This window comes from Nipponia nippon, unplaced genomic scaffold, assembly GCF_047370975.1.
Source record: "Nipponia nippon isolate SJK-2023a ecotype South Korea unplaced genomic scaffold, ASM4737097v1 scaffold_5, whole genome shotgun sequence".
Lineage (NCBI taxonomy): Eukaryota > Metazoa > Chordata > Aves > Pelecaniformes > Threskiornithidae > Nipponia > Nipponia nippon.
The window spans coordinates 1,582,601-1,598,735 of NW_028262369.1; the positions used below are offsets into that span (position 1 = coordinate 1,582,601).

A 16,135-nucleotide genomic window follows, 5' to 3' on the forward strand; every position below is an offset into this window, starting at 1 on the left:
ATTGCGGTTCTCAGAGTTTTAAAATTTTAAGCCAAAGCAACATTTCTCTGACAAAAGGCACCCACCTGCCTGCTGGCATTTCTCGTGCTGCCGATTTAAACAAAAAACAACTCAATGGCTTCAGCACTTAGAAAAGCTGTTAAATTGACAAGTTGGAAAATCCAGATTCATTTTGCTTTCAGACGCGGAGGAAAGCACGGTGCAAGGGGCTGCGTGGGACAGGCGGGAGCCGGCGCAGCAGAGGGGAGGTCCCAGCCCCTCCAGTCCTCAGCCCCTGGGCTGCAGCAGGAGCCGGGGTCTTGCCGCCAGCACATTTGCCGAATACCCCTAATCGTCCTTATTTCTGTCACCATAAACTACGAACCGGGTCGCTCTTAGGAGAGACGCACGGTTCTGTATCCCATCGCTCGCTCTGCACAAAAACGTCCGTCCAAGAGGCGTTGTGCTTCGCAAGCCTGTCTGTCTGGTGGGGACGTTGCTGACGGCTTGGAATTTTTGTGAAAAAACCTCTGGGGAGCAGACCCCGTGGGCCAGATATGCTCTGGCAGGTCCCAGAAAGCAGAGCAGGCTTTTATTTTCCGCATGTCCTCTGGCCAGCTCTTGCTTGGCAAGCGAGGGGTTTAAGGAAAGTGAGCCCTCGCACTGACTTCCCTGTATTTTCATTTTACGTATGCTTCTACCAAACACCGTCTTCTGTATTTGTGACTTTTCTTAGCTGTTTTGAGGCTACATCAACACCCAGCCAGGCATCTTACCTGCCACCTTGCCTCCAGCAAAGCTATGCAAAAATGAAAAAGCCCATCCCGCGCAGAGCTGCCTGCTCACCTCCATAGGCCACCGTCCCCTGCGAGTCTGTGGTCAAGCTTTGCCGTAACTGCCTCTTCTTCTCCTCGCTCACATCCAGACCAAGATACTGCAGAACCTTGAGCAGAAACAGTAAGCCTTTAAAAAGAAAAATACTGGAAAGGCAACTCTTTGAAGTAGGTGCTGGGAAGATGCTTGGTGCTGGGTTTTCTGCTGGAAGCAGCTCTCCAGGCAGCATCTCCCAAAGGAGCAGGCTTGGGCTGGATTTCCAGCCTCTCCTTTCCTCCACATGTACAGAAATGCCTGTTCCTCAAGACAGGGACATGTTCACATCCCTCCAAGAACATTTTATACAGATTTTGCAGCTATGACAAACTGTCAGGAGCTTTATCAAAAGCCGGTGGAGCTGTAGCAAGGCTCAGCTGCCAAGAGCTCAGCCTCTCCTCTTATTGCTCAGGAACTGGGCTTGGGACCGAGAAGCTAACAGCTCTTCACAGAGTATTTCCCGTGGCAACAGAAGACATTCAAACATTTTCCTTCTCCACTGCACCTTTAGCTCTCTCATTACGCCTAATGCCCTCTCTTCTACTGATAGTTATCAGTTCAGCCCCAGGCCACTGCACAGAAGCAGATGAACCGGTGCAAACCCCGCTTCACTGCTGGCAGCAGCCAGTAAGAGCTTTTACAAGACAAAGTCAAGCTCAGCGGACTCTGGGAAAGAAAGAGCCCAAGTTAAAAGCTCGCCTGTCCCAGGCTGCACCCCTGGCTCCCGCTCACGCGTGTACCGCACCTCCTGCACGGTCCCCAGCGACGAGTCCTTGCTCACATCTCCATCACCAGCAAGCCCATGGGACCTGTCCGCTCTCCTGCGCTGCCTGCGTGGCCCATTTGAGTCCCACCTCCCGCTCCCCTGCCCGCCAGCCCCGCACAAGGCAGCGCTGCAGGCTCCTGGGCTTCGGGATGCCCTGATCCTCAGTCTGCAGATGTTGGCATCTGGCACGGGCCACCCCAAAACCATCTCAGGTTGTGCCGGGGGGTGTGCATGTCCCGACGCTGGCACTGCTGCAGCAGCCCACTCACAACACTGGCTTTTAAAAGGGGAAGCCAAGCGTCCCCACTCCTCCCACCAAAGAGGAGCTGCTTTTTACCCATGAGGAGCAGCGGTCGCTGCGAAAATGCAATCCTAAATCCCGCTTTAGGAGAATTATGCAGGCTTAGAAGAAAAAAGTTCCTGCTTGCCTGCTGCCCTCCTGGGAGGCGAGAGCAGCAGAAGGGCGAGCGCTGGATCTGCCGTCGGGTGGCAGCAGCTGCTCGTTGCATCGGGTCCTCCTTGGAGTCCCCCGGCCCTGCAGAAGGGGCTGGTTCCCACGCCCCCCCCAAAGCCAGCAGTACCCAGGGGGGGCCTGCACCCCAAAGCCAGACCGAGGGCATGGCCCCCAAGGGCACTCTGCTCTTCACCGGGGGCCCGGTGAGCAAATGGGCAGCTCCGCTTTGATGGTGCCCATGGAATGTATTTTCCATAAAATGATGAAAGGAGCAGCGGTTCTGGCTGGATCCTCGGTGAGATAGCTCGTATTCCAGCCTTCCCTCGCCCACACCAGGCTGCCCGAGGTCACCCCAGCAGCCACAGCGGCACCGGAAAGTTTGGAGGGCAGCTGCCTGCACCTATAGCCCTGAGTCAAATGCATTACCTCCAAGGGAGCTGCAACTGCCAGGAGACTTCTGGAGTCCCTGGAGCATTGAGAAACAGCCGAGATGAGCCAAGGTGCCTTCAAATGCCCCTTTGGACACGATCGGGACGTTTCACTGTGCCCTCTTCTCCCTTTTTATCTTTAGAGGCTGGACCCAGCCTCCAGCAAACTCGACTAAAGAGTCGAGACCCTGTTTTTTTCCCAGCCTCTTGGTAATACATACAGTTTGATGGCCAACTCTTATGCCTCTGTCTCAAAAATCACGTGAATTAATTGCAGCACATGAGCGGTGTGATGCAAATAAGGAAAGCAACGTTCTGAGCACGGCGGCTGGCTCTGCGCTCTGCATCGCCTGTGCTCTCGCTATTCCCAACACAGCCCGGTCGGCATCCTGGAGAGGGGAAGGGGAGTGAGGCTGGCGCAGGCTGTTCAGCAGAGGGTGGTGTACAGGTAGATTAGAGCATGATCAAGTGCTATAGCTTTATGCTGTGCAAACAGGCAGGCTGGTTCTCTTAGGCTGTTTCTATTCAGGCTTGCATTTTTTAATCCCTCCAAAAACCAAGCAAGGTAGTGACCCCCATGCTAGTACCTGGCCCAGTCCTCACATGGCCGCGTGCAACGTTGGTGCAAGGATCAAAGCTGAAAGGTCTCGATCAGTTCTTTCACAAAAAAAGCCATGAGACCATTCACGTAAGCTTATTTCGTTTGCCAATAATGCGGCAGCTGGAAGCGAGGAGGCATCATGCCAGCGGACTATTTTCTGCGTAGCGCACCTTGGGAGAGGATTGAGAGACCTCGCTTTCAGGAGAGGGACCCGTTCCGCTTACCAGTTCGAGTTTCCCATCCTTGAGCCTGATATGGGGATCCAGCGCTACTTTGGGTTTGGTGCCTGAAGCTGCTTTATGATTAGATGCCGAAGCAGGTGCTGAAAAGCCAAAAATAAACGTTAATGGAAGAGCACCTGGGTAGAGGAAGGAGGTGCCTGCAAAGCAAAATTCAGAACTCTTGTTGCATGAAATATAATGTGTGTGCAGCAGGCCAAAAATCAAAGACCGGGATTTACTAAATCCAATCCTGGAAGGCTCAACTAGTCCACCATTGAAAAGACTGGGTACTGGGGCAAACCCTTACTGAAACTGGGCTTCTGCATGGTTTAAAATGGGATGTTTCATTCAAGGACCTAGGACTAAAAATGTAGCACTTTGGAAATTTCCAATCACGAGTTTTTGTGGAGTTTTGGGTCTGTAGCTATGGTGATCTGGGGGAAAAAAAAGTCTGCCTGGATCTTGTCTTCTCTAATTGATTAAGCAAAACTGAAACACAGCATTTTATAAAACGCAGCCTTGGCTTTCACAACACCCATGGAAAAGGGAATCGAAGGATTAAAAGTGAAGTGGAAAAACACCGCTGCAAGACTTCTTCCCTCCATAAGACTGCAAAAAGCCTTGAACCCTTTTCCCTCGGTTGGGCAGGCAGGTTGTTTTGGGTAGAAGGAGCCATGTGCAGAGGCAGACACAGAGGGAGAAAGAGGCAGAAACGGCAGCTGCTTTGCTGGTGAGAAGCTGCCGTGAGATCAGAAGAATCAGCTGCTGGCAGCTGGCTCGTCCTTGCCGCCACTGCCTTCACCGCTAAAATGGTAGAGAGCGCAAGCCCTGCTGCCATGCCCTGCCACTTGTGCTCCTCCATCCCTGGAGGGAACCCCACCTTTCCGTTACGACTAACCCTTGTCCTTGAGGAACCGCGACATTCCTTGGGAAAAGGGCTGCAGAAGGCGTTGCTCACCCAGGAGCTCCCCTGCCAGACTCCAGAAAGGCGCAGGACTGCTGTGCCTGCAGCCCTGCCTGCCTGCCTGCCCATCTGCCTGCCCTGCTCACCCTCAAGCCATCAGCCCAGGTCGCTGACAAAATTCCTCCTCCTGCTGGTGGCACAGGATTTGCCCAGGGAGCAATTTCTTTTATCTGCCTGGGATCTCATTAACATCACGGGAAGCCCCGTCTTGCTGAGTAACACCGCTTCTCCTAAACCTCTCGAGCACTTCTCATTGCACCCTTCCTCGACCGCCGGGGCAGCGACCAGGCGCAAGGAGAGGGCAGCGAGAAGCAGCGGAGGTGCTGCACAAATGTAATCCTCCTCAGCTGGGTGTTCATCTGCTCTGCTAACACCAGCAGCTCGGAAGCAGCAAGAGGTAATAAATGGGTTTGCTGGATCGGCTACCTATGCTCCAAGTTCAAGGGCAGAGCTGTTACCCTTCGACGCATGGCTAATCAGGATTAGCTCCACGTGGCTTTGCTGTCAGTTCTGGACACGGAGATATCCAGGGCATCCATCGGGCACCCAACAGAGAGGCAGTCACTGGCCCAGGCTCCAAGCCTGGCTGCTGCTCTTTCAAAGTCAATTGTCTGTTTTCATGGATGACAACACTGACACAAAGCCTCCTCAGCATTGCACATTAAAAAACCACGTGTAATAAAATCCCCTCGCTAAGTCAGGAAGCGATTAGGTCATTGCTATTTGCTGGATTGCCTACATGACCCAGGGCTTTGCTCCCCATCGCCGGGACCTCTGGCTGGTGGTGGTGGCCACCTAAAAGCCTACCTGAACTCAAGGCTGCAGGACGGTCGGGGCAGGGAGGACAGAGCGAGGGCAGTCCCTGTCCTGGGGGCTCTGCAGTGCAGAGCATGGAAGGTGAAGGCTGCAGCCTGCTGAGCTCGCCCAAGGTGAGACGGGCAGCCCTGGGAGCAGGGCGCTGACGCACACCCAGCCCAGCACCGCCTGCTCCCTATCTCTTCCACTAATCCCAGGTATAGACTAAACACAATTCATCTTGCAATGTGCGCTTTTAGCCTTCCAGATGGAAATTACAACATGGCACAGGGATTCACAAGTGGGGCCAGTGGCCTGGCAGTGCCTGGGGAAGGCAGGGCTGTCGGACTTGTGGCCACGAGAACGATGGGCTGCACTTGCTCAGGACTCGCTAGGGAAAGCCCAGCTTTTCCTCTAGGGCCACCAAAATGCTCCGAGGGTGGCACAGCTCTGCTGGGAGGACAGGCTGAGAGCTGGGGGGGTTCAGCCTGGAGAGGAGGAGGCTGCGGGGAGACCTCACTGCGGCCTTGCCGTGCTGAAAGGGGGCCGACAAGAAAGGGGGGGACAGGCTTTTTAGCAGGGCCTGCTGCGACAGGACAAGGGGGGATGGTTTTAAGCTGAAAGAGGGGAGATTCAGACTGGATATAAGGAAGAAATTGTTTACGCCGAGGGTGGTGAGACAGTGGCAGGGGTTGCCCAGAGCGGTGGGAGATGCCCCATCCCTGGAAACCTTCAAGGCCCGGCTGGACGGGGCTCTGAGCACCCTGATGTGGTTGAAGCTGTCCCTGCCCATGGCAGGGGGATGGAGGGGATGGCCTGGAAAGGGCCCTGCCAGCCCAAAGCCTTCTCTGATTCTATGAAATAACCTTCATATCGTAGGGATATGGGGTATCTTGCTGGAGGTCATCTCCCTGGACACTGGATCATGGGGGTTATTGAGATTTCCTGCGATTCCTAAGGGACCTGTGAAGCTGCAGGGTGATTTGAGTTCACCCCCTGTTGCTGCCATCCTAGCGAGCGAACAGCAGGTCTCTCCCACAAAAGTTAAGAGCTCAGTACAGGACTCAGAGCACGGAGAGAAAACACAGCGTGGAAAAGGAAGCCAAAAGTGAAGCTTGGATGTAGAGAGAAATCTGACTTCACATCTATAAGCAATTTCCCAATTTGACCAACTGAGGGCAACCTTAATGCCTGTATAATGCCCAGGGTGGCCGTGTGCGTTACAACCATCCGTGACTGACTTTTTTTATACTGTGTCTCTGAGGACCACCCATTCCCACCAGAAGGGAATGTTGCCTGCGAGCAAGTCTGACGTGGCCTTTGCAGGTGGGCAAAGACACTGCTGCAAAGGCACCACAGGCTGAGACTGGAAGAAGTTGTCGTCTCCCGTTTCCAGTCCTCTGCATGCCTTAGTAAAGAATTTTGCTACTACGGACCAACATGGACATAATTACTACTTGTTGAGTAGTAATTGAGTAGAAGCTGCTACCTTCCCTCTCTCCTACTGGGCTGAGACTCATTATCACACCATTAGATTCCACTACAGCAGTATGAACACTGATCAAAACTAATTTCGTGATCCTCAGCACCGAGGAGCCAAGGCTGTGCTTGTCACCCACGCAAAGAAAGCAATTTAGCAGGACTCTTACCTGAGACAGTAAGCTCTGGTGGGCAAATGTCCGGTGACAAAGAAGGCACAGGAAAATGATTTTCACGTCTATTCTAGAAAAAGAAGACAAAACGGCACAGGCAATCACTAAGCAGAATCTGTTGGTGTAAATAAAGAGCCAAAGGTGGAGGAGTTTAAGAGGGAGCAACCCGTCTGGCCCATGAAGAGCAAAGGCAGCGCGTACACCCCTTGTGCAGGTGGGCCAAAAGAGACTCCGGGGGTTTCTCCAGGAGCACTTGGCACAGGCACGTTCCTGAGCCACCTCAAAATCTCTGGTCACACACAGAAAACCAAGTTTGTCATTACTGTAATCGAGAGCTGAGGATAAATTTGACCTTGTATGCTTTCTCCGTAGAGGTTCTCCCTACAGCTCTGCATCCAACACACCAGTGAGGGCCTGATTCTGACCACGGCCAGTTGTGTTATTTACCCAAAACACGTAATTATCACAGCGTGCAAGAGAGGAAGCCATTGCCCGCCCTTTCTTAAGTGCCAGGTCACGGCTGAAAGCACGAGTGAGAGGGAAAACCAGCATCACAGGGTGGATATGCTGAGCACCACCGAGACCGTGCTTCCACAGCTGGGAACTTACGTGCAGAGAGAGGCAGAGGACTGGTGCTGAGGGCGTACGGACGGGTAGCACAGGCGCCCGAGCACGCTTTCCCTAATGTGGAAGCCTAGACCTCATTAAATGTTCCATCTTTTAGCAGCAAAGTGAATTTAATTCAGCCAGCGATGTAATTTTATAGAGGTGCCCAGCATTTCACAAGCACACCTTCTGCTGGATGAGGGAGGATCTAACTATACTACTCAGCTGTATGTATATGGGCTAAGGCTGACTTTCATAAGGACGTCTCCAGCCTGGTACACCCGAAAGCAACATATATATGATGTTCTTGCAAGTCCAGGTCTCCACAGGGTCTGGAAAGAAGGACCTTTTGTGAATGATGCTTGTGTGAAATGAACATCCAGCCGGCCTTTCCTAAAGGAGGGTTACGTGGAAGAGGGCAGAAGATACACCCGGTATTGCACCAGTCCAGGAGAGGAGCGACACAGGCACAGAATCCAGCCACAGACCTAAATTATTGTGAGGGTTGTGTGGTTAAACCCTGTCTCACCAGGCACAGCTCGAGCATGCGTCTCTGCAAACACAACACGGAGCTAGGCTCCACAGGAAGATGAGCCTGGCTTATCATTAGGCTAGTGAAGAACAGAAATGGGCTGCTTAGGAACGCTGCGGATTCATCCTCTTCAGAGGTCTTTAAGAACAAAGAGTTGTTCCTGCCTTTGGGTAGGAGACTAGATCAAACCGACTCCTGAGATCCCTTCCAGCTCTATGACTGGTATTGAATGAGATGCAGGTTGCTATCCACAGAAGGATTTTGTTTTTAAAACCTGAGACTTCCGAAACAGGTCTGAATGCAGGCCCTGGAGATGAAACTCTTCTCATTATCTCCACAGATCATTCGCCATCTCAAACCCAAGACAGAAGAAACAATATCTCAGATTTAAAATACCTGGCTGTAAACCAGGGCTACATACATCAGCATTACAGACTTTCCACCATCCAGAAGGGCTACCACAGAGTCCCTAAAGAAAAGCTTTCTGATCAAAGAAAGATCACAGGACTGATGTCTCTGGTCTTAGATATGAACTTCAACCTACCTCTGGGGACCTCACATGGACCTTCAGTCTGCAGGAGCTCAGACCGTTTCCCACAGCCTTTGGAGGCGGTGATGGGACGTTGTTGTGAACCGACAGTCCAGGGTGTAACCGTCCCCTTCCAGGAATAAAGGCCACTTCTGTGTTTCCCTCATGTCTTAAACAAACAACAAATACAGAACATTTTATTAACAAAAGAAAAGTACAATTTAAATTGGCAGAACTTCCATGCCTGTGGTCCTTTCTCCAGGCTAGCCCATGCAGCCTCCATCAGTGTAGCTGGATCTCCACCAGCTGGGTTGCTTGTTTGAACTTCAGTTCTCTTGCAAAACTCTGCTGGGCAGTGACAGAGGACATTCACGAGGACCAGAACATTGGAAAGGTCTGGATTACACTTCAGGATGATCCATGCATTCAAGATTTCCTTATAGCAGGGCCATCTTGAAGCACTGTTTAAGACTAATAATCCTTATGCTTCTTGAGATCAAACATTGGTGTGACATGAAGGGGTTTTGCCTAAGACTCAACAGCACCATGATGATGACGGGAAATCTGTTACAGGCCTACCTGAATTTGGCTTTTGCAATTATTTTTCTGGCCTCTTCATGTGTGCTGCCCACCAAAGAATCTTTATTGATAGCGATTAGTTGGTCACCAGGTCGGAGCCGACCATCCTAAACAAAGAAGGAGAAAGTCAGAGCATTGGGAAGGAATCTGCCCAAAGCCTCCCTCTGCAACACAAATCCTCATTAGTCCGTGCAATGCATTATTCATCTATTCTTAGAAAAGCTGCTTCAGAACAGCTACTGCTTCTAGGATAGGTCTCCATTGCAAAGTCACTGAGGGTCTCCACGCTGACTTACCTTGTAACAGTCACCATCTGGCATAAGCTCTTGAACATAAATCATGGGGCCATCAGGCCTGTTAGATCCACCACTGATTGTCAGCCCTAAGCCGGAGGATTTTGCTATAGAAATGCTCTGGATTCCTGATTCAATGGAGTAGCTGCAAGGGAGAGATGTTAGCAGGTGACTCAAGGTGATCTGGTTTATTTTCCCATGTCGCTGAACAAACTCTGCCTGGCTTTCTTTCCATGCATGATCCTTATAACTTCTCCCAACCTTTTCTGTCTCTGCATCTTTTCTTCCACCCAACCTTGGAAAGAGGAGGTGAGGACTCCCGTTTCTTAGCAGACATTGTTCAGCATTATGAAGATGACTGGCCTGCATAATCTCAAATGCTGGGGAATACTCGTTTGCATTTAGAAAATAAAGAGAGAAGAAACTGAAGGTTTACCCAGAATATATTTGGCACTCCTGCTTTTTATAGCCAAAAGCATACAAAGGATGCTTCAATGTGGTTATTGTTCAAATCCATTTAAGTCACCAGACAGCAATTTACAGATGGGTCAACCGTTAGGCAGGCCTTAGCGAACGTCACAGTGAAGCTCAGGACACACAGCTATGTCTTAACCAAGGCTTGGACTCAAAACCTTGCAAGATGCCCTAGGAAAGGAGCCCTTAAGCACCTATATAGCAACACCCACCGCACTGTGATTTACTTCTGTGCTAGAGACGACTCTCCCAGTCCAGGACGCACTGCGAATGGAGCAGTGACAAGGTTGGACCCTACCCGCAGAGAGCTGCCTGCTAGACAGGACCCAACAGGCCACCAAGGCCAGGACACAGCAGGCAGCTCCATGCAGGGAAGGAGCTTTAGCAATTGCAGTAAGAGTTTGTGGCAGCAGAGATTTCACTGACCATCCACGGGCTGGTGGGAATGACCAGGCAGCATCGCAACAGGGAGGTTTTGGGGAAGGATTCGGTGGGATCTAAGGGTCAGTAAGCCCCTTCCTCCCAATGGGCTGGCTGCAACTGGCATTTCTCCTTTTCTGGTCCTCCTTGTGTTATCTGATAACTTCAGACGCAACGACAGCTGTGCATCCCGTGCCTCCCAGTGACCCCAGCGCGTAACCGCCCCGTGCTCCTCAGCAGTGCCATCCCCAGCGGTCAGACCTCCCCATGACAGAGCAGCATCCCACCGGCACCCCCCAAACCGGAGCGGGCCCCCGGGAGAGCCAGCTGGCTCTGCGGGGGAAAGGAGCGGCGTTCATGCAGCATGCGTCTTACTCTTATGGAAAAAACACTGCTTTAAGAAATATTTTAGGAAAACGATGTCACGAAATGTAACATTAAACCCTCTGTTCAAATCAAAATATCAGACACTATCTGTGGTGAGACTGAATCGTATCTGGGTCCCGTTGAGGCAGGACCTCAGATGACACTGCGGTGGGAGGTCGCAGCCTGGGGACAACCTGCGGCGAGCAGAAGGGATGGCAGCCACATGCATGAAGAGACCCGTGGCCCAAATGACATCTCTGCAGCTGACCACCAACGCTCCGCTGCAGTCAATGGTCCGTGATTTCAAATGGCTCATGCTGCTCCCAGGAGAAGATCACTGGGGCCTGGCACTGGCATGGAGACAAGCAGAAGATGGCACAGTGTGGCAGCGTTGAGCGAGGAGGCCACCAAGTCAGGTCCCCTCTAGCCTGTATCGCAGCCTGGAGTGGGTTAACAGCAGAGCAAGGATAGTTTGTCCAAACCGGCTGCCAAGTAGATGAGCTGGCCTCTCCTCTGTCAGGGTCTCTCACTCCGTGGAAGCAGCTTAAACCTCTGGTGCCAAATATTTGTCCTCTGCAAATCCCTAATAACGAGCTGGTATTTAGCAAGAGAATTTACTGGTTCTGCAGTGAGGGCTGATTTTCTTTACCAGCGACTTGGCTTATTTATGTTGGCAAAGGAAGGGAAGCTGCAAGCCCTGGGGACAAATGGTCCCAATTCCATGACGGTTAACACCCTCCAAGCTGTCCCTCTTGAGAAGGGCAACCCCAAGCACCCTGGAGACGAGACTCCACAGAAAAACATGCTCTGCCTGTCCAAACCTCTGACCCTGCGAAATATGAAAGGGACAGATGACCACATGAAAACACATGCTCCAGGAGATGCTCTGGAGACAAAGGGATGTGGTGTCTGTAGACAACCGCTGTTGACACCAAAGCAAAGGGCGTCGGGAGATTTTGCATCGAGAGGGCAGTGTTTGTGCTCTTGTTGCACGATGTCAACGTGTCAGAAGCAGGGCAATAGAAAACAAGCTCCTGAAACACCTTCCAAAAGCACCACTGGCCTCACAGAAACACTCCGCTCATGACATGGTTTATAAAGGTGATGAGCAGGGTCCTCTCAGCTGGCTGTAAGCCACGGCTTCTCCCCAGGTTTCAGAGGGGAGGAAGAGGAGCAGCTGTGTCGTTAACCGTATTGCAGACATATTGACTGCCTCAACAGGGAAGCTTTTCAGCTCTTGGGCACAGGCTTCCCAGGAACAGTCAAGATGCCACCACGACAAGGACTTCTAAAAGATGCTGTGGTCTCCTAGCCATTTTGGGGATACAACGGTGTGGAAGACATAAGGGTGAACAAAGCAGTTCTTCAACACTAGAAGTATTTACTGGATCTACCCCTCAGACAGCGTTAGACATTCGGTGATATCTTCATGACTGACCAAGGGACAGGCTTTGCGGGGCCGGCCCCGCGCGACCCGTACGTACTGTGCGTGAGGGGGGTGCGCCGGGTTCCCGATGACGGGGCCGTGGGAGTTGGCGGGGCTCAGCAGCAGCGGGCTCTGAGAGCGCGAGGAGGAGCCCGAGGATGTACTTTCCAGGTATCGACCTGAACAGCAAAGTCAGAGTCAGTCCAGGGAACGCAAATACTCCAGCATCACCCTCCTCCCCCGCTCTACCGCTGAGAGCTGACACCGTTTTCCTAGCTTTTTGGGGAAAAACCACATGGTAGTTAAAGACATCAGTATAACGCTCATGGAGAGGAAACATTCAGCCTCCTCGGCACATTTCCAGCGTGGGACTGTCACCCCTCTGCCAGCCCTACCTACCTCTGCCACAGGGGAAGGATTGGCAGCCGTCTGGTGGGATACCAAGCCAGAGGGACACCTTCTTCCCCCAGGCAGACATGATTTGATGCGCTGGCACCTGGCTTAGGTTAACCTTGTTGCATCTCATTAAACATTTCCCATTTGCAAATGAAAAATAATGACCATTGCATGAACGATTGCTGAAATGCTTTGAAATCCATAGTAGAAAGCTGCACTTGCAGAGACGGGTATTGCTGGGGTTCCCTGCCCCGCACGTCAGTTAAGCGGAGTCTGGGGATCTGGGAAGCTGTTACGACCCCAAGCCAGCTCTCCCTTGCTCGCCCCAAGGAGGCTAGCTTGCTGCCTCGCTTTGTGCTTGCTGCCTCGCTTTGTGCTTGCTCTGTGCAGGCAGGACTGGCCGTGCCCGCTGCTCTGCGCCCCGGGACGCACTAAGTGCTTGCAATAAGGACGAGCAGAACTTCTCTTCCTTCAAACCTCCACCCCAACACCTACACAAATCCAACCGAAACTCCTTCAAAATAACACCGAGATAAAGAAAACTCTCTCAGCAGAGAGAGGGGCTTTTGGTTCCTCCCCAAAGGCATGCTGAGCTACTCACTGCCACCGTGCAGGATCGGCGAGCTCCGTGCTGAGCCCGTATTGCTCTGGGAGCCGAACTTCTCCAGCAGCTCAGAGAACTCTCTCCTGGAAACACAAACATGGTATAGTCAGCTGCTGCTTAAAACCATCCCCCACCTGATTATATGGCAACGGTGCCTCTGATGGCAGTGACTTACTACCAAGTGTAGAGGGCCGATGCCCTCCAGCAATGGGGAGCAGACAGGGCTTTCTTATGCGTAAGGGTATAATCCCCCTTGTTTCAAGAGGTTGTGCAAGACTTAAGGTCCATAATCAATCTCATGGCAGTGCAGCTTTCCTGCGATGGGCTGGAACTTCGGCGTGCTCCTGCCTTGGGGAGCGTTCAGGGTGAACGTTGGCAAGAGGAGCTGGGCAGGGATGTATGGACAGGCACTGGTGACAGGGAGAGCAGGCAGATGAACACAGGAGCCCTGCCCTGCACCCTGCCTTGCACCCCACCGCTTGGACCCTCCCAGGAATCAGCTGGAATAATTTCACCCCCAGCTATAAGGCTCGGAAGTTTTGCTAACACACCACACAAATTAAACAGACTGTCAGAAGGAGCTGTAACTACACAAACATAAACAGAAAAAGTTTGGCCTATTCGTGACTCCTTCCAAAGTAGTTAAATGTAGATTATTCTCTGTTTTTTCTCCTTTCCCAGGCAGAAAGCAGATCCCGCTAGCTCTGGCTGGGGTAAAGATGGGAGATGGCTTCTGGAGCACATGCAAAAGCAGCAGCCCACTCTCCGAATCCATCCCTGGTGATATCCTCCGTGAACGTCGCAGGATAAACTTTTGGAGCATACGTCCTTAAGAACGACCTGCACTTGTAAAGCGTGCTGGGGCAGCGCAGGCTTCTCCGCTCTTCCCAGCAGCTGATGGCTGAAGATGCTGAACCAGCAGGCGCATGCTAACTGACAGATACCAAGATCAGAAGGGCTTGTCGGTGAATTCAAGAACAGGGAGGAATGGCAACCCGCAGACATTTAGCATGTTCCCTCTGTCTTGAGGTAATCCCCCTGCTTCCTGTAAACCTCTCTGCAAAGCAATCCCACCCACAACATCCCCTGAAAGCTGGCTGGGTGCCCAAGTCCCTCCATTAGCGCTTTGCTTCCAGGCTGAGCCTGACACCGTATAACTACCCGACTGCGCTGAGTCCTCGATGAGCTGTAACTACCTGTACACAACAGGTGAATTGCTTCGCAACCTTCCTTTTCCCAAGTGAAGCACGTTGAGTTCTTTCATTCAGAACCACGTTTACCAGCTCCTGCATCATTTCTGTAACCCTTCTTTGAGCTGCCGTGAGCCTCTCGCATCCTTTTGGAAGAGGAGGCACAGAAAGGGGATGCCATGTTCAAGCGTCGGCCTCCTGTGCCCGTCCCTGCCCCACTGGCTCGTTGGGCAACACGGCTCGCAGGAGCATGCTCTCCCTCTGCGACTGTGCAGCCCTCTCGCTTCATAACCCAACGCTTCTGGATCAATCCAACCTTTTGGCAGAGAGAAGAGCCTCAAGGATGACTCATTTCTTACAGGTGTCATTAAACAAGCAGCCAGGCAATGGGGAGAGACCTTGAAAATGTTTCTGTGGCCACAGTAACAACATTAGATGTCCACTTTGAAGGCATGAAGGAATCCCCATGGGAAGGTGCCGTCTTGATGCCACAGCCACAGGGAAAGCCTGGTTATGAGTGGGTAGCTCTCACGCTTGACAGTCAGACTAGCTCAAGACATAAATTGGTAGGAAACCAGCCGCAGCAAAGTTTCCTCCGCGAGGAGACTGCTCTTACACACAAGCAGACGTTGTGTCATCTGCGTGCTTTACCGGGACAGATGTTATATATTATTGGCTAGATTAGAGTCAACAATATTAAATGATGAATGAATCATCAGCTCCTTAGGTTCCTGCTGGAAATGCTCTCAGTAATTTACATCTTCCCCTTAACAACCAGCTCATTAAAGAACTTCAAAGACCAGTGCCTGCCTTATCTAATATTGCCATCAAATGTATGCCTTATTCATTCCATTTGATGCTAATTTTAAATCCAAGTGTCACACAATACTTAGTGGAATGCCTTGGTGAATCCCAATACTTCGCATCAACACGATTGTCTTTATCAACTAAACCCATGACCTTAAAAAAAGACAACTACTTTGTTCAGAAACCCCACCTTCCACAAAACTGTTCTAACTCGCAGTTTCGTGGCGTCAGACGCTGAAGTAGGTGTAAAAGCACTGAGAAAGTGGAAGGACAACTTAGACCCTGTAGCAGCCGGACAGCCGTTCGCTGTTCTGTGGTTCCCTGGGTTAAGCCTTGGATGGATCTTACCTTAGCAGAGTTTTTGCAATTAGCCTCTGTATTTCTATGGGTGATTCACACTCCCGTTGCACGGGTAACTCATGCAGCGATGGCCTTGTGCCTCCATGACCTCTTGCCATGGCAGGTCTAACTTGCTGGAAGCTCACGTATTATTTCCAGTGGTTACCAAGCCATCGGCAGCTGGGTTTTTGTTTTGGGCTGGCTGTTTCTGTGGTCATCTATTGTTACATTTTCCTCAGATAATAATCCATCGGAGCACAGAATAGGTTATGAACTCAAAACAATGGCTAAAAAACTCTTAGTCAATGCAAATGCAACTAGTCTGGCAGCTCTTACGCTCTTTAAATCCTGCTAAACAATGCAAACTCACTCACCGATCCGTGCTGTCAAACTCTGTTCTAAGCAAGAGCAGGTATGACTTGGGCATTCGTTGTTGGTGTTGATTTCATGGCGTTAAGTTGATCCACAAAGCAATATTTCTCCTTATTTGCTCAGGAGCCTGAACAACGAGCTCGGAGCCCAGGGTTGCTTTGCTGCAGGGACGGTGTGACTAAGCGCTCCATCACGGGTGACTGTCCCAGCTCCTGCTTTGTTGGTCAGTACTGCAAACCCCGGTCCCACCAAGGACATCATAAACACATGACTAACTTGAAGCACACGCTTATCCCAGCAGCAAGCAATACACTTTCTGGTGTCAACCTCCCGAGAAGTAATTTTGTGCTCAGTGCTGTATTTGAAGGAATTTGCAAGCAGGCAGATGATGCCCAAACATCACGGATTAATGAACAAGTACGCTGAAGGAATGCCCACAAGTCTTGCTTTGTGCTTTCAGACACTAAGAGAC

At 51.4% G+C, this 16,135-nt stretch overlaps 1 protein-coding gene across 1 annotated transcript in view; it reads right to left on the reverse strand.

Moving 5' to 3' along the window:
• The window catches only part of LOC148051983 (syntaxin-binding protein 4-like), a 37,470-nt gene that overhangs the window by 8,073 nt on the left and 13,262 nt on the right, over window positions 1-16,135 (reverse strand). The window contains exons 6-13 of the mRNA XM_087732928.1: window positions 12,953-13,038; window positions 12,014-12,134; window positions 9,273-9,414; window positions 8,977-9,083; window positions 8,413-8,566; window positions 6,728-6,800; window positions 3,323-3,420; window positions 826-922 (exon numbers count right to left, since the gene is read on the reverse strand). Of these exons, the coding sequence (XP_087589054.1) occupies window positions 826-922; window positions 3,323-3,420; window positions 6,728-6,800; window positions 8,413-8,566; window positions 8,977-9,083; window positions 9,273-9,414; window positions 12,014-12,134; window positions 12,953-13,038 (878 nt within the window). The remainder of the gene's footprint in view (window positions 1-825; window positions 923-3,322; window positions 3,421-6,727; window positions 6,801-8,412; window positions 8,567-8,976; window positions 9,084-9,272; window positions 9,415-12,013; window positions 12,135-12,952; window positions 13,039-16,135) is intronic.